The 22,647-nt window shown below is 41.0% G+C and overlaps 1 protein-coding gene across 2 annotated transcripts in view; it reads right to left on the reverse strand.

Annotated features, from left to right (window-relative positions):
- LRIG3 (leucine rich repeats and immunoglobulin like domains 3) overlaps nucleotides 1-14,588 on the reverse strand; it is a 52,439-nt gene extending 37,851 nt beyond the window's left edge. The window contains exons 1-3 of one of the 2 annotated variants that reach the window (XM_060657103.3): nucleotides 14,066-14,588; nucleotides 8,403-8,474; nucleotides 8,114-8,188 (exon numbers count right to left, since the gene is read on the reverse strand). In XM_060657103.3, coding sequence (XP_060513086.1) covers nucleotides 8,114-8,188; nucleotides 8,403-8,474; nucleotides 14,066-14,310 — 392 coding nt within the window. In that variant the 5' untranslated portion in view covers nucleotides 14,311-14,588. The remainder of the gene's footprint in view (nucleotides 1-8,113; nucleotides 8,189-8,402; nucleotides 8,475-14,065) is intronic. The other variant, XM_060657102.3, reaches the window with a different exon arrangement.
- Between the last annotated feature and the right edge of the window lie 8,059 nt (nucleotides 14,589-22,647).

Raw genomic sequence — 22,647 nt, forward strand, 5'->3', positions numbered from 1 at the left:
GCTCCCAGATTCCCCAGAAACTTAAGATTCTAATTTTGGCTAAAGCTTCTCCCCATTTCCCTAATTAACATGACACATTGGTAACCTTCTTTCAGATGCTGACTTACATAGGTTTGGTTTAAAAACAAACTATTTGAGCTTTACCACAGTTACACAGTTGCTTAGTTACATCATCACTTGAAATTACATCAATCATCGTATGTGAAAACGTATGTAATGCTTGCCTTCCTTTTATGCAGCTTTATCTGAGTTATAAACTATTCAAATATCAATGCGCTTTAAAATCACAAATTGAGTTTGAGGAATTATTTAAATCAACTCTGTGCCATATAACCAAGCAATGGTCTCTTGAGTCACCATCTCCCAAGATGATTTTATTAGTCTGATTTTTGAAATGTAACAAAAAATGCATGCTTATGGATGAAATTCCCACTCAGTATGGTGTTGGCTTCTAGATCTGTATGTATATATATATATATATATTCTGATATATATGTATTCTGATATATGTATATACATATTGTGATATATATATTCTGATATGTATGTATGTATATTGGTACATATATTCTGATATGTATATATATGATATATGTATATATATTCTGATATGTATATATATATTTTGATATGTATATACATATATACATATCAGAATACTGCAAATCTGATTTTTAATTTTTTTTTTTTTTTTGAGAAAGAGAGAGAGAGCATACACAGGGGAAGGGCAGAAAGAGAAGGTGACACAATCCAAAGTAGACTCCAGACTCTGAGCTGTCAGCACAGAGGCCGATGTGGGACTCGAACTCACGGACCATGAGATCATGACCTGAGCTGAAGTCAATGCTTAACTGACTGAGCCACCCAGGCGCCCCTGCAGACCTGATTTCTAATCACTAGTTCAACTCCACCCTTTTCATCATACAGAAGTCAATGTTTATATGATGCCCACCCTGTGGTCAATTTCCTTTTGTGGGAAAGAGAGATGTGGCCCTAACAGACAGCAAGGGCCAGAGCACAGGATAGTTCTAAGGATGGATGGATAGCAGGTATTTGGCAAATCGTAACTGTTAATGATCAACAGCACATTATTTATCTTCATGGCATTTGATTTTGAAAATGAACATGGTTTAGTGACTTGAAAAAAAGGAAAGAAGATTCTGCGCTTCAATGAAATGTAGTCACCTCATTCTCCTGATTAACAAAAACGTCATTTCCTCCTCCAGACCTGTAAAACACTCAGGTGCATCACTACCAACTTACCCATGTCTCCTTTCCTTCTGTGGACCTCACTCACCCTCACGTTCCACACACACTGAAACTACAGCTCTCTTCCGCACTGGGACAGCCCTAGGCATCTCTCCATCATTCAGGGCATCACCCTACTCGCAGCATGCCCTTATTGTCTGTCTTCCCCCGTTATTCCTTATTTAAAGTCCCTTGAGGGCAGAGGCCAAGTCCCATTTTTCTTTGTTCCCTAGCACTGAGCACATAGGTGGTGTTGCTGGGCACCCCGAACAGCTCAAAATCCACCTACAGACACACAAGCCCTCAGGGTAGAAATGCTGTTCAGTCATTACAACTGAGTTTTCACCAATTCTTTGAACTACTGGAAGAGAGCAAAAGTTTTCCACATAAACCACTCCAAATGCAAACGCAAAGTTCTACCTCCCTCCCTCCCTCAACTATGTGGCCAGGATGTTCCTCAATCCTGCCTTCCCCCTGTGACCCTCTGGCTCCAGAATCCACTCTGGCCCTGCTGCAAGTGCTGCTGCTCGCACCTTTCAAAGCCGTCTCCTTCTGTTCACTCTGCCATTTGATCCTGCACCGGAACCACAGGAAATGGAGGGGCAGACATCTCACACCGTGTTTACAGATAAAGAAGAGGTGACGAAGTCGGCCTGAGGTCGGGCAAGTCACTGGTGTGAGACAAGACAACAACGTGTGCGCCCCATTCCCAGTTCAGGTCTCTCCACTGTTGTACAACGGCCCCACGGTCTCTCTCCGGACTCAGATATTTAACGAGCACCTCCTGCGTGCCAGATTCTGGGCTGGGCTGCTGAGGGACTAACAGCTCAGTAGGACATGAATCCTACCCTGGAATGAGACATGTGACAAATGCCATTGGAGAATCTGAGGGAGTTTCAAAACTGAAGGGAAAAAGCCACCATTCTTCTCAGAATTCCATAATATCATGCAGGCCACACAAGTTGCCAGCATCCTCAGATGCCCAGGACTGTTCCTTGCAGCGGGTAAATCACATTAGACCTCAGGAAAGGGCGTAACCCCTGTACTTCCCCACATCCCAGAGCATCCCCGGTACAGGAGGGCACGTGATGCGATGGGCCCCACGTCACACCACGTCAGGCTCTAATGTCAGCACACGAGGGGAAAACATCTATCAATAACACACCCTTGAAGATCCCTTTAAGACAACAGCGAAGTGTTCTTATGCAGGCATATTCTCCCTCCCTGAGTCCTATATGACCAGTTTTGCCTTAAGTGTTGGAACAGATCGATTACGTATTTTGTTATTGTTTCTTATTTTGAATTTTCAGTTCAGGACCTGATGAAGTAGTTCACATGTATGCTGGGCCCAAAACCTGAAGACCAAAGTCATCCCGGGTGGGCTGAGATATTCAAACTGAGAAAGGCAAATAATGAAGGGGGGCTTTTATTTCCCACACAGTTCCATCTCAAACACACTGCAGGGCGTGCACTCACTGGCTAGGGCGGGGAGCTGAATCCTTTCACTACTTAAATTACTTCTCTTGTTCTTTCTTTTACTTATTACTATTGCTGTTGTTATAATTTATTATTATTTACCAAACACGCAGAGTTGAAGACACATTAAGTAAAACATACATATGCTTGGTCTTCACTGTAAGTTTTTAGGCACTGGCATAGACTAAGTAACAGGAAATCCGCCTGAATAATGCTAAGTGCATGTGGCTTTCCATATATACTCCTTAATTTTTATACCTAATTAAGCACCGACTACATGCTATTCATCTGCCAAGTGCTGGGGAAACTAAGAGCAGGCCCACAGGCCCCAAAGTATACTACGGGAGAAAAGTATGAAAAAAATCATTTCATTACCATGTAGGAGTTGGACATACAAGGCGGGAGGGCCTGGATAGATTAGGGGAGGCTTAAGGAGATGACCCTGACCCCCAGGATGCTGCACATGACCCTTCCCTCACCTTCAGGCCATGATTCAAGTGTCATCTTCTCAGCAGGCCTCTCCCTTCATCCCCATTTAAAGTGTTTGGGGTGGCTTTGGGCTCCTGGGTGGCTCAGTTGGTTGAACATTCGATTTTGGCTCAGGTTCCCTGAGTTCTCACGTTCCCTGAGTTCAAGCCCCATGTCAGGCTCTATGCTGACAGCTCGGAGCCTGGAGCCTGCTTCAGATTCTCTCTCTCTGCCCCTCCCCCACTTGCACTCTCTCAAAAATAATAAACATTAAAGTAAAAAAATAAAATAAAATAAAACTGTAAACCCCCTCTTGCCACAAACCCCTATTACCTCAGCTCTTTTTTCTTCCTAGCCCTCACTACCTTCTGAGCACATTTTTTATTTTACTTTTTTGTCCTCTTCTGTGAGAAGGTCAGCTCTGTGAGGGCAGGAATTTTGTCTGTTTGGTCAAAACAGTAATCTCAACCTGAGACGGTACCCAGCACATAGCAGGATTTGGCAAATACTCAGTAGCCTTCCTTGAACATATTAAAGGGCATCCGCCAGGGCTCTTCTCTGTTCTTGCTTTCCCATGAGATAAATGCCAGAACAGCATTTATCAAGAAACTGAAGTAATCTTTAAACAAAAAAAATTGTTACTTAGTGTCCTCTTACTCCTCACTAGAAATGGAAACTTCACAGCAGTGACTTGTCTGTTTTGTTCACTGCTGTGTCCCCAGCACTTAAAACAGAGTCTGGCACTGTGTATTTATTCCACGAATTTCACTTGAGTGAATGATCATCATCATCATCATCACAGCTCATCATATTCACTGAGCACTCAGCATATGCCAGATGGTTCTGTCTGTATTCTCTTTTCAGATCCTCACAACCCTAGGAGGTGGGCACTGTTATGATTCTCATTTTGTAGATGAGGAAACATAGACAGAGACTTGCCCAAGATCTGAAACCTAGTAGATGGAAGAACCAGCAAATAATTCCAACTTAAGCTTTGCTTTAATCACTGTTCTGCTGCTGTGACACAGTACTGGCATCACTCTTGGGCTAGTTCCCCCATCATCTGTCCCCTCTACACCACCCTCCAGCCACCTTCAGGACATCCTCCACACTAAAGACAAAATGACACCTTCAGGTAGCGAAACTCATCACCTCATTCTGCCTTAAATCTCTCCACTGGATGTCCATTGGTAGAGTACACATTTTGAGGTCCCACCAGCAATGTTTATAATAACCACCCTCGAAGGATGACATTATCATTTCTAGAAAAATTACAGGCTATAAAGAACATGATGGGCTTGGGAGAAATGCTCTACCCTTGAGATAAGAAATAACGAGAAAAGGCTTATTTGATTATAACTGGATTCCATCAGCGGTTCCAGAAATACTTACTGAATATCTAATCAGAACCAACTAGGTAGATGTGTTAAAATGGATATTCCTGGGCCCCACCCAATCCCATTAATTCAGAATCTCTAGGGAGAGGGTCAGGAAATCGACATTTTTTAACAAGTACTCTGGGTATTCCTTTGACATTCAGGGACCTAAGTCTTTTCAACTCTAACACATAGGCAAGTACTTACATGTTGAGCAATGCTATATAAAACCACCAGTGTCAAGGCCAAGATCTAACCAACTTTATTTAATGACCAGTGAGAACTCTTTTGTTCAATAATAATGTTATGTATCAATAATGTTATATAATTCAACAAAAATGCTCTAAGTCAAAACTGCCCGAACTCAAGCCATAATTTTTACAGATGTCCAATGTTTGAGTGGCTCATGCTGCCTCACAGGAGGTCAGAACTACCATGTCTGGTGAAATTAACTTATTTATGCCAGGTCAACAGTTTTATTTTTTTAAGTTTGTTTATTTTGAAAGGGAGAGGGAGAGGAGAGGAGAGAAGAGAAGGAGGGAGAGGGAGAGGGAGAGGGAGAGGGAGAGGGAGAGGGAGAGGGAGAGGGAGAGGGAGAGGGAGAGAGAGAGGGAGAGAGAGAGAGAGAGCATAAGCAGAGGAGGGGCAGAGAGAGAAAGAGGGAGAGAATCCCAAGCAGGCTTCGCGCTATCAGCACAAAGCTGACGTGGGACTCCATCTCATGAACTATGAGATCATGACCTGAGCTGAAACCAAGAGTCGGGCACTTAACTGAGCCACCAAGTTGCCTTATGAGGGCAACAGTTTTAATGTATGTTCATTCCAAACATTATTGCATTTCTTCCCTTAACGTATAGCATCCTGCCATGGCTACAAAATAGAAAAAAAGAAAAAAAAATCACACAAACCATGTGCTGCCTCTAGCATGTCAAATGACTTCTGTGCTCTGGGTGGGATTCAAAGAAAAGCAAGTCTATTCAGGTCTTTTACATTCTGACAGACCCCTAAAAAGGTTAGAGATGAACTTTGTTAAGGAAAAGTTCAATGCTCATCCAACCACCATCCCAAAGACCCTGGTATTTTACCAGGCTTCCCTGACATTATCAGAAGTGGTCCCTAAACGAATTCATCTCTGGACCTGGGATGCCGTTGGCTCCTGGCTCCTGAAGATGAGAGAAGGTGAAGGTCTCACCAGGTGCTCTTCTCTGCCTCCAGCTAGGAAGGGTCCCCACTGCACAGAGCAGCAAAGATATGGAGAACCAACCTTAAATCTTTTTGTTCAAGACTCCCAACTGATTTTTCCTTTCCTTTAATATGTTTCCAAATGATTTAACTTGCACAAATGACCCCCAAAAACCTATTTTCCTCCACAAATGTTATGAAAAAACAAAAACCAAACACCTTGATCAAAAAGAAGTCAAACAGTCCTGAGACCTACTTTGATAGACATGGTGCTTAACTGTGGTGCCATGGCAAGCTTCTAATCTAAGCCATGGGATGTGGTTGAACAATCTCTTTTGAAATTTCAGAAATTTAAGTACTGACCTAATATTCAAGTACTTCTATATAAAAGAAAATGCTCTGTCCTATACAACACAGGACAGAAATTAACAGTGCTTCAGAAACAATGACCGTGTACTGCAATATCGAAAGAGGACTACAGGAGAAAACAACACATTTGTAAAAGAAAACAGCCAGAGAAATACATTTTTCAACATATTTTATAGGCATGAAAACAATTTTTCACTACCTATATTGAATTAGCAGCCCCATCACATAAATAATCCTTTGCGGATGCTATGTAATCTAGGTAATAAATAGGATCTCTCATTACATAAAAATGAACAAAATAATCCCCGGTAAGACATGCTGCAACACATTAACGGGAAAGAAAGTGAGAGTCTTCAAGTTCAGTAAAAGATTATTCAGCGCTCACTAAAGTAAAACACAAATGAAAACAGGGAGGACGGTTCAAATTTCGAAGGCTTCTGTCTTTCCAGAGTTCTTTTTCAGTTTTCAAATTATAAAGGAAAGCTTGAAGTGTAATTAAAATCACCTAGGTTGTTTATTTCCAATAGAAGTTTCTAATTTCCTTACAAGTTCTTACGATTTCAACTCTATACCAAGTCAAAGAGAAGACTGTTTCCCCCACCCCACCCAGATTCTAAAACTCCACGGTGGACCCTCTCAACCATGAAGCACCCAATGACCCTCAACTCAAGACTCTCTTGAACATGCTGACAGAACCTGCCAATACACAGGACAAGAACAGCAGGGGGAAGAGGCATTCCCTGGGATTTAGAAAGGCCCCACTGGTCCAATGCGAATAGCTAAAGCTGTTTAAGATACCAAAACCAGTACTCCATTTTGACACCAAATTCTTAAGCAATTACGAAAGACAAAGAAAACAGGTATTAATGCTAGCATAAAAATGTTTCTTAAATTCAGTGTTTATTTGTCAAATACCAACTCCTTTTTCTTTCATTCCTTTCTGTTTCTGATCTTTGGAAAAACCACATCAGTATCAAATGTCACTTAGTTCTTATTCAAACAGAGGAAAGCAGACACAGCGGCTGCACTCGTGACTTAGGTGACCTGGGCCCTCAGTAAAACCCAACCTCTATAAATCACCAGATGTAAGCAATTGGGTAGTGATCACTTTAATTAATTGAACAGCTTTCCTGAAATTTACTGTATAATTTCAACCCTCACAACACCTTTCCTAGAAGTAAGCAACAACGGTGGTTTTTTCTTAAGTTGTATTAGGAAGGAGAACATTTTAAGCTCAATGGCTTAAATATATTTTTAAATTATTCAAGATCATGGTGGCAAGCTACTTAAATTTTAGAAATTTAATGTTGCACATCCTACATGCTACCCTTAAGTGCTGAAAGTCAAAATTATGCCAGAACCTCTCCAAAGCATGAGTATAAACATGTTATTTGTCCTAAAAATACAGGAAATTTAGCACAATTTTAATTTTATTTGAAAACTCATCTTCGCAAAGTAACATGCAGTGGTGTTTATAACTTCAATCACGTACTTAATTTTAACTGTATAAAGCTGATATTTTGATTTATTGTCTCTGAACCTCGGTTTCTACTACAGGTACCACACTTAAAAGAGAATACTTCAGTGTCTTATTACCAACTCCCACTTCTCACAAAACAACTCCAATCACCCTCCACTAGGAACTATGTAATACCTAACCCACAGATCCCATGCTGACCACTGAGCAATAACCAGAATTAGTCCTAGTCTACAGGACATCATCCAACACCTGTCTCTATGAGGTGAAAGCAGCTCCTCTGAATCTTGGAGACCAGTTCAGCAATGACAGCAACACATAAAGTGTGTTGTTACAATGGTATTTCAAATTTGGGAGAGAACGGCTGGAAAACAAGTCAACCAATTTAAAAAATGCTTCTACGTTATCTATAGAAACATTCGTATTTTGCTTGTAAGACCTTTACTCTAGCCCATGCGGAACTGCTACTACCCATGGTCCTTGCAAACATACACACAAAATCCTAATGTTCACTTACAAGGAGAGAAGTGTAATATTTGCTGAGACTGGTCCTAGATTTGGAATGGTCTCCAATTCATTGTTGTTCAGTTTCCTTTAGGTGCCAAAAAAAAAGGGGGGGGGGGGGAGAAAAAAAGACAAAAAGAATGCTGATTAGATAATCTGTAATTCACAGAGGTAAAAACTTTATAAAATTAAAGATACCTCCCAAATTAAAAGTTTTTAATAATTTACTGTTATCTAAATGTTCTTTACAGTTAAGTGGTATATTTTATTCAACCTCAAATAGAAAGTAAAATAAGACTCACACTTCTCGAAGGCTCTGAAGGTGGCTCATGGAATTTGCCTTGATTAAAGACAATCTGTTGTGACTCAAGTCCCTATGAGAAAACAAAAATAAAGTTATAGGTAGTTTCAAAAACAAATCACTAACGGTCTTTAACAAAGTGCAAGACAGTTATGAAATATCTCTATCAACACTAGTGACAACATAAGAAATAACTGGTTCATCCTTTCCCCAAACTAGATGGTAACCAAACTGCCAAAATCAAAAATACAAATTCTGAGGACAAAATTAGTTTAGGAGGCTGGCAGATTCAAGTGCTTTGAGCCTACAAATTTTTAGGAGATGTTTTTTGGCACAAGGTGAACAGATCTTTTGTGAACTGGTTGTTTTGCTTCACGCTCCCCATCCCCTACCATCTCCTCGCTTCCAACCTGATATGATGAAGTCATGGCCTATGAAAAGTGGCTAATTAGGCAGGCTGCTGAAACTCAAATCTCTAAAGAAACCTTTTTATTATTATCATAAAATTAAGCATCAGTGTCTTTATTACAAACAAAATAGAAATTGCTTTTTATACATATTTGTTTCTCTGGGTTTAGGCACCAAATTATTTCAAGTACCATTTTGTGTGTGTGTGTGTGTCTGTGTCTGTGTGTGAGAGAGTAGGAAGCCACCTGAATTCTACTTTCCTGAATTTCCCAAATCTCAGTATCTGATAATGTAATGTGTAATTTAAACCACATAAACCACCTACAAAGTAGGCTGTATAGAAACCTATGATCAGATTTTTTTCAATCATTAAATACATCTGCTTCTTACTCAAAGACTTAACCTGAGTAACAATTTCCATAAGACAGCATTATTTTTAAGAAAGCAAAACAAAACTTCTACTTATACAATATTCTAGGCCAGGACATCATCTGAGCATTTAAGATTCAAGAATTTTAAAGAAACCCAGTAAATATTTGATGGCATTCCCTTTATGTGTTAATAAACTGAATGTGCGCCTTCCACGTGGTATAATGAAAACGAAATGGTTGGAACAGCCATCGAAAATCAGGCTTACAAGCAGTATGGCTTAAAGCTCTCCCACTGAAGGAAGCTTACCAACCCTTACCAAATTAATTATTTCAGTGTTTAAAAATGAAGACTTGTAACTAACCCAAGTTTTAGGTAACCAAACTTGACTGGAGAAAAGCATGAACCAAAAATAAAGGGCCGAAGAATCACATCCAGAAAAACACAGTGTAACTTGGTGCACATCTATTAAGCTAACAATTAGAAACCAGCAATCCTTTCAAGTCTTTGAATTTTTATTTTGAGAATAAACCTGGATTTCTCTATTTCACCTAAATAGAAAAAAAAAAAAATCTGCAAAGGTTTTATTTGAAACATGTTTGCTTAAAGACCTACCAGACAGTAACAGACATGAGTAGATTTGTTCTGGTAGAGTTATAACATGAAAAAAAATCTGGCACAGTCTTTAAACTATAAAAATCCTGCAATTACAACCACTGCTGTGCATGCTCACCACGCTGGAGCCAGACACTTTCCCTCACGGCCCAGCTCACGTCCGTCTGGAGTTCATCAAGGAACCCGTGGGCCCAACAACTCACGTTAGGATTCAAACAAAACCTGTGTGCTTTTAGCACCACAGACAGTCACGGATTTCCCACAGGGTTTCAAAAACAACCAGCGAAAAGAGTCCTTCACCTGGGAGGTAGCCTGAATCAACAGAGAGTCTCATTTGGATCCACTTAACTAAAGAACATTGAACCAGCATAAAACTGCGTCCCTGATTGTTTCAATTTTTAAAAGGAAAAGGGGAGCCAATCTGGCATTGCCATTTAATACAGGTGGTTTTCTTTTTAATTAGAAAAAACTAAAACCACACTCTTCCCTTCGTTTTAAACATTATTTCATAGGGCAATCCTGTGAGAAAAGAGAGCGAGTGTTGAGCTTTTTTTCAACCAGTAATGGGATGAAATCTCCAACAAAAGACCTTTAAAATGAGAAACTGCCTTCCAAGAACTATGCACATGCTGGGGACCACTCATTTCTGATCCAGAAGCGGGAACTGGCAACCTTAAATATTTCAGTTATTGCAACACACTTCCATTCCTGAGTTTTGTGTACTATTAAAACCACATTATATGTGGGAGGAAAAAAAAATCACCTCTTAAGTGACTTTTACTACTAAATACTTAAAGCCATGAATCTTTGAATGCATCTAAATTTAGATTTAATACAGTTTATGTTTCAGAAATGATTACTTTCCAGTTAAAGGATGTCACATTTTCCTCAGTCTTCCCTATATTGTTTTTATGGCTAAACCACATTAAAAACAAACACAAGTCATACAATGTCGGTATTTTCTTAAACCCGCAAGAACATTCAGGGAGAAAAGCAGATTCTTCATTTTTAGGGTTCCATTAATGAACACCTTCCCCAGGAAACCTTACTAAAAAACTCTGTAGAGTGAGGTTAATAAATGTGAAAAGTGGCGAGGCAAAGAGGTGTGAACTATTTACCTAGAACTCAGCCGGCCAAATGCTTGAAAATTAAACGCTACATGGTAGAGAAAAGTCTTCCTGCACGTTAGCAAGCAAATAAATATACATGAAAAAAATTCATTTACAACATTTGGTTCCGGCCATCATTTTGTTCCTTTTAGCATTTGGAAATCTGACTTCCAAGTCAAATTTTAAAATGCAAATCCAGCTCAGCTTCTTAATCAATCCCACTGGGGCCTGCAGAGCTGCAAATTCAGCAGAAATCTGGAAAGCTGAAAAACAAAAAGCCAGGCTGTAGCTGTTTTAAGACACTGATCCAAAGTGACTCATAAATCAGCCTGCTATGTTCAAGTTTTAGTCTGGAAATACAGAAAAACAGCTGTGAAAACCATAAGGCCCATTACCCCCACTCCAGCCCCAATTCTGGTACCGAGCAGACGATTTCTAACAGGAGAACACTAAAGCCACACCAGCAGAAAGTACCTTTCGGACTTTCGCCTCAGCCCAGCTAACTCAAACATCTCTGTGTGATAAGATAATTCTGAAACTCCATTGAGATTTTAATACGTTTAGCTCTCACTGGCAATTGAGCAACTTCTCTCTCTTTTGGCTAAAGTAACATATTCCAACAAGCACTCCTCTTTGGGTTCAGAACTCTGTAAGTGCAAACTCAAAAGATGTAAACTCAAGTCTGCCTTTAAAGGCAGTTTGTAAGCAAAGACTTCCAGTAGTTACTGTTTTAAAAGCCACTTTCAGTAAAGTACAAGTTACTTTTGGAAAAGAGAACTACAGTATTATTATTTTACAGCTCAAACTATTCAATTTTTCACACACGAGATTCTTAAGGCAATACATTACAACCGAATAAAGTGAACAAAGTACATACGCACGTACATTGGATTTTAACTCGCAAATTCAACAAAAGACACAAAACACAAAGTTTTCCTGAATGGTGCTCTCATCAATTAGTCCTAAGGCAAATGTTTACTCTCTTAATTACCCGAGAAAAAGTTAAGATACGGGAAAGAATGATACGTACTCTTCTGTTTAGTTCTCAACTCTGAAACAGTCTACTTAAACGCTTTTATAATTGTGTAAAATTTAAGAAACGGTGATCTTATGCCTCCTGTTCCAAACACCAAGTAACAGGGAAGTAAAGCCCAATTCCACGTGTTTTTCTGCTCCTTTCAAAGGTGGAGCTAGGAGACCTCTAGAGCTTTAGGAACAAAAGAAACATTTATAATAAAGAATTTAGACCGCATGGCTTGGTGACAACTACAAAGTTGGTTAAAAGTCACACAAGTACAAGGATGACAGAACTGTCCAATGAGTGATCACAGTGGGGCTTCTGACAACAGACCTAGTGCTTATTTATACAAGTGGAACTTATTTTCACATATATTTAAGGAATGTGTACTTGCACTGAGACAATTTACTGCTGGCGGAAATGTAATTAAAGATTGTGCTAACCAAATAAACTGTAATTTGTTTTTAGTGTGCCACCAAATTATCTGCAAAACAAAATCCTAATTAGGTCAGCTACTTTTAAGACAACGTTTCAATAGATATCAAACCCCTTTTGGTTTAACTCAACTTCTAATCAAGACCAGTACAGTTATTTTTTTTTTTAAGACATCCAAATTCACACCAAAAATATATACTGCACACTGGCATGACCCAATAGACTACCTGGCAATGAGAAACTACTAATATAAGTTTGGCGAATGATTCAAGCATTTCTAAACACACCCCTGGAAGGACTATTCATTTTCTTTTTCTCATCTCTCTATTATTCATACATGTTCACCTCCAGTCATTCAAATGTTCAGTTCCATATGTTGTCAATAGAGCCATTCACATTTCATGAATAAGGCAGCATGACCTCCACAAGAAGCAATTGAACAGAATTAGCCACAACTAATTGAAAGTCTTCCTGCTTCGGGTTAAAGCCCTTATCTCCTTTCAATTGTAAAAAAAAAAAAAAAAAAAAAAGACACTATTAAAACATCATAAGAGATTAAATCATCTAAACCTTTAATTCTACTTTTCTGTTAAAGTAAGGTTTATTAACACAAATAATGTGCTTTTGGGGCCAACAGTCCCACAATTCACAAATAAAGATTTTGATTAGCGCAATGATTTAAAAACACAATTTCTTAAACTACCAGACTAAACTTTCTACTACTATTACCAGGATGAAAGCAGAATTTGCGTTGCAATTCTGCTAGGCCCAAACCTAAGGATTAAGAATGGACTGTATTTCAACTTTTTTAGACAAGATAACTTTTTAATTTTTTTTGAGAAACACAAGTTTTGATTATTTACATTTTACACAAGTCCGCCAATTTTAACAAAAGACTGGGGCCTGGAGAGCCTAAGGAGAGGACATTTGGAAAGAATCAGCCTTTCCAACTAAACTACATCTTCTTCCTTGTTCTTCCACGCAGTTGGCAGTGATTTCAAGTTTTCAGACTTCACAGCTAGCTTCCAAAAACTTGCATAACAGCGTCCAGTCCTCTGTCCTAAACTGTTTGCTGAGAAGCTACAGAAATCACGCCCTTCGTTCTGAAAACGAGTTCCTTCCTTTCCGTATCTACTCATCAGTCTCGCCGACTTCTTACCGGAACCAGGATGCGTTACAATTTGGTGGAGGCTTTACGGAATTTCTTATAAGCGAAATTAAGCACAGGGGAAGAACAACAAAAGGATGTCTACTACAGCTTGCATGGAACTCTGGCGAGGGGGACTTCTCAAATAAAGGCTCACTCAGTTACTGGTTAGGAACAGTATAGGGGGCCAGAACCAGTTAGAACTGTAGTTGAGCCACAGGATCACACACTCAGGGAGAACTGAGAACGCCGGTAACACGTAGGTTGCCACCTCTCCCGTCCCGCCCTCGCAGGGGAGCGCAGTGGAATCCCCTTGGCAGGCTCAAGGCTCAGGACCCAGGCTCTACCCTTTGGAGTTGTCAGCAGCTCCCTTCCCCCGCCCACCTGCAGCCAGGCACCGGGGTAGAGAGACTGAGGCCTCGACGGCTCCTTTTCCATCCCCACGGAGCGCCGCTCGAGGCCTGGGCCAAGAGCAACTGCCCCAGAAGGGCCAACTGAGCGCCGAGCCCCAGGCCCCTTGCGAATCTAGAGCGGCTCCCCCCAGTGCCCTCGAAAATACTTACAGCCGAGCGACCCACGGCGGGAGCGACTCGGGAAGGCGCGCCAGCCGCTGGCGACTGCAGTCCAGGAGGTCCCCGAGGCAGCGGCAGGGAGCGGGACACAGGCGCTCGGCGGCGACCCCAGAAGGCTGCCCGAGTGTCCCCGAGCCGCCGCGACCGCTGCCCTCGGCCGGGCCCAGCCGCCCCAGCACCGCGCACAGCAGCAGTCCCAGCGCCAGCGCCGGCGCACAGAGCCTCGGCGCGCCCATCGCACTCTTGCGGCCTCTAGCTCGGCCCGGCGCTCCGCAGCCGGCGCGCGCTCGGGGCCCGGCACAAACTTGCAGCTGAGAGTGGCTGCCCGCGCTCGGGGCCGCGTATGCGCGCCCTGTCCGGCGCTCCACGGCAAACTCCTTTATTTTACGCCCCGCAGCGAATCCCTTTCATGCCCCGGAGCAGCGAGAGGAAAACCGGAGAGGACGGCCAGCTGCGACGGCGTTGCAGCCCCAGCAGCGTCGGCGCGCCGAAGACCCTCTCGCCCGCAAAGAAACTTTTTGCCTCCTCCCCGCCGCGGTGCGTGAAGTCCCGGCGCGGTGGAGTCGGGAGGCGGGGCGTGCGGAGCCGTCGAGCGCCCATTGGCCGGCCAGGCCCAGTCGCCCCGAGTCCACGTGACAACAACAGGGCTCCAGCCCCGGGCGGGAGCGCGGGAGAAAGTGGAGCTGAGATTGTAGGAAATTTGGAGTTAGAGTTTCCAGCCTCTCCGGCCAGCAGTCTCCACTACGTCCTGGGAAACATATATCAAATGGAGTTGAAGAGAAAAAGGGAGTGTGCAAACAACTGAACACATCATTAGGCCAGCTCTCGGAGTTGGAGGTATTTTGGCAAACTTGAGAGGAGTAAAGTTAGTCCTGTTATCAGGAAAGTTTTCAATTCCAAATTAAAAAAAAAAAAATTAGAAATTATCCACAGATGAAACGATGGTTTCAGTAAAAATACGGTTCCTTTAACATTAATAATGGTTGATTTTTTCACACATATGTCAGCTCTAAAGATAAAAATAATAAAATGTAAAAGTCATGGCATTGGAAATGGTATATGGCGTGGAAATAGCCAGCCTTAGTGCATTGGGTCGAGCTGGGGGGAAATTCTGGGAAATGACCTTCCAGTAAACTGTGATGGCAATCGTAGAGCATATGCAATAGCTAGGAATAATAAAAATAGTCAACAGTCATTTCAAGGCAAAATGAAAACTAGGACCTTGGAGGAAGAGGTTAATATAGGCCCCATAGTCTACCTGGGCTTTGAGTGATGACAAATTCTGATTGAGAATGCTATCAGGCTAAAAGTACTGGTGTACCTGCTTAGCTAGGGGGTGTGGGGACGGGGGTTGGGGAGTGGGGTGGATTCAGGCATGTAGGACTTCCCCAGTGAAGTCTGTGTCCTGACTTACTCCTGCAGGTGGTTGGGGCCACAGGATGTTGGAAACCCCGGAGATAATCTGTGAACATCCTCCTCCTCTAGCTGAGGATATATACCCAGAGAAGGTAACTAATCTGTTTGTGGTGAAAAAAGGAAGCTTATTTGAAACTTCACCTTCTGCAGTCGTTGTTTCTTGCAGGTCATCTGCCAAAGCATTCCTTAGGGACCGCTTAAACTGTTCATTACTGAGGAGTGGACGTAGTTTGTCCAGTGGGGACTTTAACTCCAATTCCAGTGCTCTTTGATTTCTACTGCAGCAAACCACCTGTTAATAAGCACTCCCATTCTTGGGGGAGAGTAAAGACTCACTTTGAAGTTGAAGAACACTTTAGATATAATATCCCATCCTCTTCCGTTCACTACTGTTAGTGTCAACTCCACCACTTTTTTGGATGATGTACAATTAAGAAATATTTATAACGATGTCATCTCGGTTTTGAATGATCACTCTGCCTGCTTGGAGTGGTCACGAAACACCCCAGTCGTGCTGTGTTCAGCTCAGTCTCCCCCATCTATTTCATGTAAGGAAAATCAAGCTTAGTGCTTTGGAGTTTTTAGAAAGAAGTATGCCATTATACATGTGCCTTTATGTATAAGTGTGGTGGCTTGCTGATTGACCTATCACCCATGTGATGGAAGCAGTCAGAAATTGGCTACCATTTGGGGGAAGTTCGGCTCATTTTCTTTCTCCGTTTTCTACTCTCCTTATTTCATTTTCTGTTCATTTCACTTACACCTATGTGCTGACATTTACCATATCCATATTTCCAGCCCACATCTTTCTCTTAAACTCGAGACTTACATATTCAACCATTCTTAGGTATTCTCAAACTGGACGTTCAAATGTAACATGTTTAAGATTAAATTTCATCACCCCTGAACCTTACTCCTTTTCTTCATGAGGTGGACATCTCAAGGAATGATTAAACCTCCCTCTTTCCAGATGAGTACAACTCCAGAAACCTCATTCACCCTTAATAGTCCTCATTCTCACCACCACCTCTGCATTTGATCAATTAGCAAGTCCTGATGAAGCTAGCAACTAAATGTATATCTCCGCTCCATCTCAAGAGGTGTTACGCAAACTCAGACCACCATCAGCTCTTGCTTGGATTACCGCTATAGCCTCCTTCCTATCTGGCATTCCAGTCCTTTCTCCACAGTGCACTCAAGTGATAAGCCGAAAGATCATATCTGAGCCTGTGATTCCAATGCCTAATTCCTACTGTCCGCAGAGTAAAGTTTAAATTCTCTAGCATAATATAGTCTCTTTTTGTATTTGGCCTCTGCTCACCTCTTTAACTCATTTCATTTAATCGTGTTCATTTTACTCCAGGAACTACTGGCAATTCTCTTCCCATGCTGTGCTCTTTCCCTTGTCCCTCCTTCGTACCCTGGGGCCTCTGTCGCTCTTCTGTCTGGTTGGTTTGCACTTCAACTTATGCACCCTTCTTTTGGAGAAGGCTTCCTTGAGTCCTATCCCTCCACTTCCAGCATATCCTTCAAGCATATCCACTCTTCACTGGAATGTAACTGGCCATTTTTACTCTGCTATTTCCTAGGTAGTGCTTAGAATTTTCCATATAATCATTTTTCCTGTACATTCTTCAAGGGTTTTACCAGATATATATTAATTAAATTACTTAAAATTTCAGTATTTCAGTTTCTCCATCTGTGAGTTGGGAATACAATATATATATATATTTTTAAATTTGACTTCCAGTATAAGTTCACTGTATTAGCTGTCACCCTCTATTCCCTCTATATTATTTAAGGACTAATAGCCATGACTAGCTGAAATCTAGAGGCTACTAGCCCCTCCCTAGTACACCCTTTGCATGTTTGCTCCTACCAGTAGGATCCATGGTAGTTCCAGACTTGTTTATATCTATAATTACACAAGCGAATTAAATATTATGTTAACCAAATAAATTTGAGTGCAATCAAAAAGTAGCTTTATTCCTTATAATGAATACTGATTTGGATATCTAATGAAGAATTTGAAACTGGAGAAGATTCTTAAAAGGTAATCGCTAAAACACAATGCCATCAGATTAGATATGGGCAAGACAATTGAATAACTGGGGAGAAATTATAGATTAGAAGATTTCTTCACACAGATTGCTTTGTAAGCATCTTTAAGTTCTTATTTCACTTCAAAGTAATTGTAATTGGGAATCAATCAGCAGAGGATGTTTTATGGATGTGGCTTATGCTTGCTCAGAACTTCACATGGTCTTTGAGCAAACTGTGAAGACATGGAAAGGTTTTAGCATACATTAAATATGGCTATTCTCCGTGTCAATATGACCTCCACTATTCAGTCGATAGAAAGAGGAACTAGTTCTACACGGGAACTTTAAATCACGGTCATATTTTCAGAGACTTCTCAAACCCTTTATGAACCACAGGACGGAACTTCCATGGGGTTTCTGCTGAATGAGAATGTTCCTCACAGCCCTGTGCAGCTTCTTTTGTAAGTATGCAGACAGTAGGAATGGAGGCAGAGTGCCAGGAAACATGGTCTGTAATAGAGGAGGAAAAGGAATGTAAAACTTTGTTTAATCTTCCCAAATTTATCAGGGAATAGCAGTGATTCAGAAACGATCTTAATGTGTCATTGAATTCTCTGATCGTCTCATGACGTAGTTTATCTGTACACACACACATACAAATACAGTAGCATCACATGTTGATTCTCCATTCTTGTGGCTAATCTCTCATAAAAACAGATTTAGTATGAAGTAGCCAGATTCATTTTGAATGGAGGTCTTTTAACATTTGAATTAAGATGAGATCAAGTGTTGGATTTCTGTACTCCTTCAGAGGTTTACACTGGTTAACTGGGTAGTTGAAAATTGACTCTATTGGAAATGACCTAAATCACACCAGACAGTTTCTCATTTATAACTTTGTCCTGGTGAATGGCAATTCCCATCCGTTTTTAAAACAGCCTCCAGCTGCCCATTTTGTGGTTAGTATAACCCGGCCCCAGTTCTCTTTTCGGTTTTCCTGTGTTTTTTTTTTTTTTTTTCTTTCTTTCTTTTCTCCTTCTGGCAAGTGTGAGACTTTCTTATCTTGAGTGTTGGCAAGGGCAATGACTCACCGATAAAAAGTAATAGAGGTGCTAAGCTGTCAGTTTTAACATCCCAGGGCAAGAATGAAAGCTAAACACTCAGTACTTGCTTTATCATGACAATGAATGGCACAGTTTGTGTAAGTGTGAACTGTGAAAAGGAAAAAGAGATAAGGCAAAGGAGGAAGAAAAGCACAAAAATCCCCAGATAATGATGCCAAAAGCAAATGTTGCTGTACTCTGTAACCTAACCATATCTTTTCCCATTCATTAAGGCATTTTAGAAGAAATAGATAACCCCCCTTTCTCACAAAAAAAGTGCAATGTTTTACTTAGAGAACAGGAGACTAGAGTCTTAACTTTATAAAAGCTCTGCTATGAACATGTCTTAACTCTTCAGGAAATATTTAGAAAAATGAAGATAGCCACCCATCTGTTTCTCTCAAGCTGGCCAACCATGTGATATTACTGTAATTGAAAACAAACAATGTTATCTGAACATTCTATTCATCCAACCCCAGATTACACATATGCTGTCTTTTATTTTACCCATTTCTCTGGTCACCCACTAGGAATAATATGTGCTCTGAGGAAAATTCATATCGTGGACAGAACTGGATACGCTGGAACTCACCTAGGTGTAGCCTGGAGCCATCGGGAGCTGGGAACCTTGAGGTAGGGGTGGGAAATGCGTGAAGGCTCAGGGCTGTGATCTCCCCTAGATTCTCCTCAGTGGTGTGTCCTTTCCCAGCAACAGATCCTTTCAGTGGTCTCCAGTTTCTCCATTTTTAAGGGACTTCCAGATAGGTTCTCTTCTTTCAATGTCTGTTCTCTTCTTTTTCTGTAGCCAGCAGTAATACTAACTCCATGGGGAATCTCGATGCATAAAAAATAACCCACCCTGTCAGAAATGCAGAATTCCAAACGCTTGAGAAATTGTTATAGAGGATGCAAGGTAGAAGTCTGATAGGGAGGTCATACACGCGGAAGCTTCGGCGTACCATACCTCATCACATTGGCCTGTAAAACAGGTGAAGAATGATACATTTGCTGTACGGTAGTATTCTGTTACTACAAAGTCCTTTATAGATTCTAGTTCCTGTGACTTAACTCCCAGGTTGCTATTTTCTTTTTTTTAATTTTTTTTTTAACGTTTATTCATTTTTGAGACAGAGAGAGACAGAGCATGAACGGGAGAGGGGCAGAGAGAGAGGGAGACACAGAATCGGAAGCAGGCTCCAGGCTCTGAGCCATCAGCCCAGAGCCCAATGCTGGGCTCGAACTCATGGACCGCAAGATCGTGACCTGTGCTGAAGTCGGACGCTTAACCGACTGAGCCACCAGGCGCCCCCCAGGTTGCTATTTTCTAATGATATTTCAGGGAAATAAAGTGAATTCACTATAGAAACATTCTCCTGCTGGGGTTTTTGACAATGGACTGTTGGAATTAAGGAAACCCTCAACTATTTGTCCTGAGAAAAGTAATATTTAACTTTAAGATGGAGAACAACGACAAAAACATTTTATAACCTTAATAGAAGATCCTTAATCTATGTGTATGACAGCATACTATACATATCCTGAGATTTTTAATAGGTCTTTTATTATGGCATATCAAAAAGTTACTGCATGACTCAATTTGTTATGATTTATCTTGTGAGGTCAAAGAGAATCATTAGGCATATTTACTAAAAAGATTCATATATACCTCCTGGAAACTTTTCTATAGAATATTTTTCTTCTACTTCTTGTGTGAACAGTTGGCGTATACACTATTCTAAGAATTAATATGCATTTCCAAAACATGAGAGCACTCATAAATGAGTTACTTATTGCTTTTATTTATGGTTTCATCCTCTTACACATTCGTTGTTTACTCAAGTCTATCAAATTATTAAGGTGAGTGTGCCATGAACATTCTCAAAAATCAAGTCCCCTACATTATTAAAAACTCTGTTTCGGGGCGCCTGGGTGGCTCAGTTGGTTAAGGCTCAGGTCATGATCTCGCAGTCCGTGAGTTCGAGCCCCGCGTTGGGCTCTGTGCTGACAGCTCAGAGCCTGGAGCCTGTTTCAGATTCTGTGTCTCCCTCTCTCTGACCCTCCTCCGTTCATGCTTTGTCTTCTCTGTCTCAAAAATAAAAACGTTAAAAAACAAACAAACAACAAAAAAAAAAAACTCTGTTTCTATTCTTTAAGGATCCCTATCAAGCTACAGTGTTTACTGTATCATCACTCATAAGTATTTCAAATAGAGAATGAAGAATTTTGGTTGTATGGGGTCGGTTTCAACACGGCATCATGCTCCTGTCATAGTAAAGACAGAACAAGTACTTTCCTGCTAAAATCTTAAGTTTTTAGCCCAAAGCTTTACACATTTCTGTTGTTTATACATACATAAAGAAAGATTCCCTCAGAAACATTGACATGGAGCTTGAAGACGCTTTCAAGGGCACCTTGCTTATTGGCTTGCCCCGGGCACAACCATGTCTGCGGCAGGCAGCCTCCTCCACTCCCATGGCAATTATTTCAGACTTGAACACCTTTTTCAGTCAGAGCCTTCATCTTTAAAGCCCACACAAATAAATTCCTCCTGGTCTCTTGCTGTCATTTGAGCTTTTCTGTTTCTTCTGGGCAAAATAGAAGCTATTCCCAGAAATATTCCTTAGTTTTCCTCTTTGCACATTAAATAATTACAATTCTTTCTAACTCTTTCTCACAAGCAGTACCTTTCCTCTATCTAACACCCTCATGAGGATCAAAAATGTCTGTTTTTTGGTTGCCTTGCGTAGGTGAGTATGGCAAAATAGAAGTAGGAGACTCCTGGGACTCCACAAGTGAGGCTATTCAACCTTTGTCAAGCTTTTGCCATTCTTACAATTTTCTAAACATTTACTGTGTATTAACTCATTTATTACTTACCACCACCGTGTATGATGTCATCCCCATGTGGCAGATAAGGAAACCGAGGTATGAAGATGCTAAGGAATTTGCCTATGTCGGAATTGGGATTCCAACCCAGTTAATCTTAACTCCACAGTGTACTCTCCTAACCACTATGCTACACTGCTTTCCACTAGAGTCAGAAGAAGCAAGTTTCCGAAATGCTCCAGAGAAGGGGTTTCCAATTGGTAGATTGGGATCAAGATGGGAAGCATGCCTGGCATTTGCCTGGTAATTCTTGAGGATGCTTGACTGCAGTCATTGTTTCTCCTTTCCTTCCCTCCTTCTTCCTTGCTTTCTTCATTGATCCAAGTTTAGGGGGAAAATTGTCTTATGCAGATGTACGAATAAGTCACCTCATATTCTGATCATAAAGGTTAATATCCCTACCCTAGTTTCAGAGTACTCCTTCAAATGTAACCATTACAGATTAACCATATGTGCTCAGGCAGGACTGTCCCCCTAAAGTTCTCCTCTGCAATGTCACTACCCCCTCACCTCCAGGAGTGTTGCATCAGGTGTCATTGGCATTTTAGAGTCAGTGTTGTAGGAAAGTACTTATGACTTGCAGGAGAACCTAGGTGGTTGGTAATCAGAAGAAAGAAAAAATGTGGAAGGGGAGACAGGTTTGGCTTTCTCTACAATTTTGTCTAGGACTGCACCTAATTAGAGGAACCATGAATGGGATACATTTGTCCAAGAAGCCCAGAGAAAGGAAATATTAATACTAGAGATTATATTTCAGCTGTTGAGATGGTTTTCATGTGGTAGCAGAATTTTCTTTTAGCTTTTGGTTTATTAGCTAATGCTCATTTTTATGCTTTTCTACCTCTTATACAGGAGAATTGTTCTTAATGTGTCCCCCAAATTGGCTGATTTTGAATTCTAGTTTCCCAAGCAGTTTTGTTTTAAAGGCTGCCCTTTAAGTCCGTTGTCCCAGGAACATCTCAGAGGCTATAGGGGACTGTGCTTAAGTTCTCACAGTCTTTCTCACATTCAGAGATACAACTCAAGTTATGAGATAGTAATTCTTACTATCTTCATTTACACTTATTAAGCCATCTATCACCATGATGAATAGTTTCTATTATGAGTAATAGAGTAGACAACGTGA

The sequence above is a fragment of the Panthera onca genome, chromosome B4 (genome assembly GCF_046562875.1).
Source record: "Panthera onca isolate mPanOnc1 chromosome B4, mPanOnc1 haplotype 2, whole genome shotgun sequence".
NCBI lineage: Eukaryota > Metazoa > Chordata > Mammalia > Carnivora > Felidae > Panthera > Panthera onca.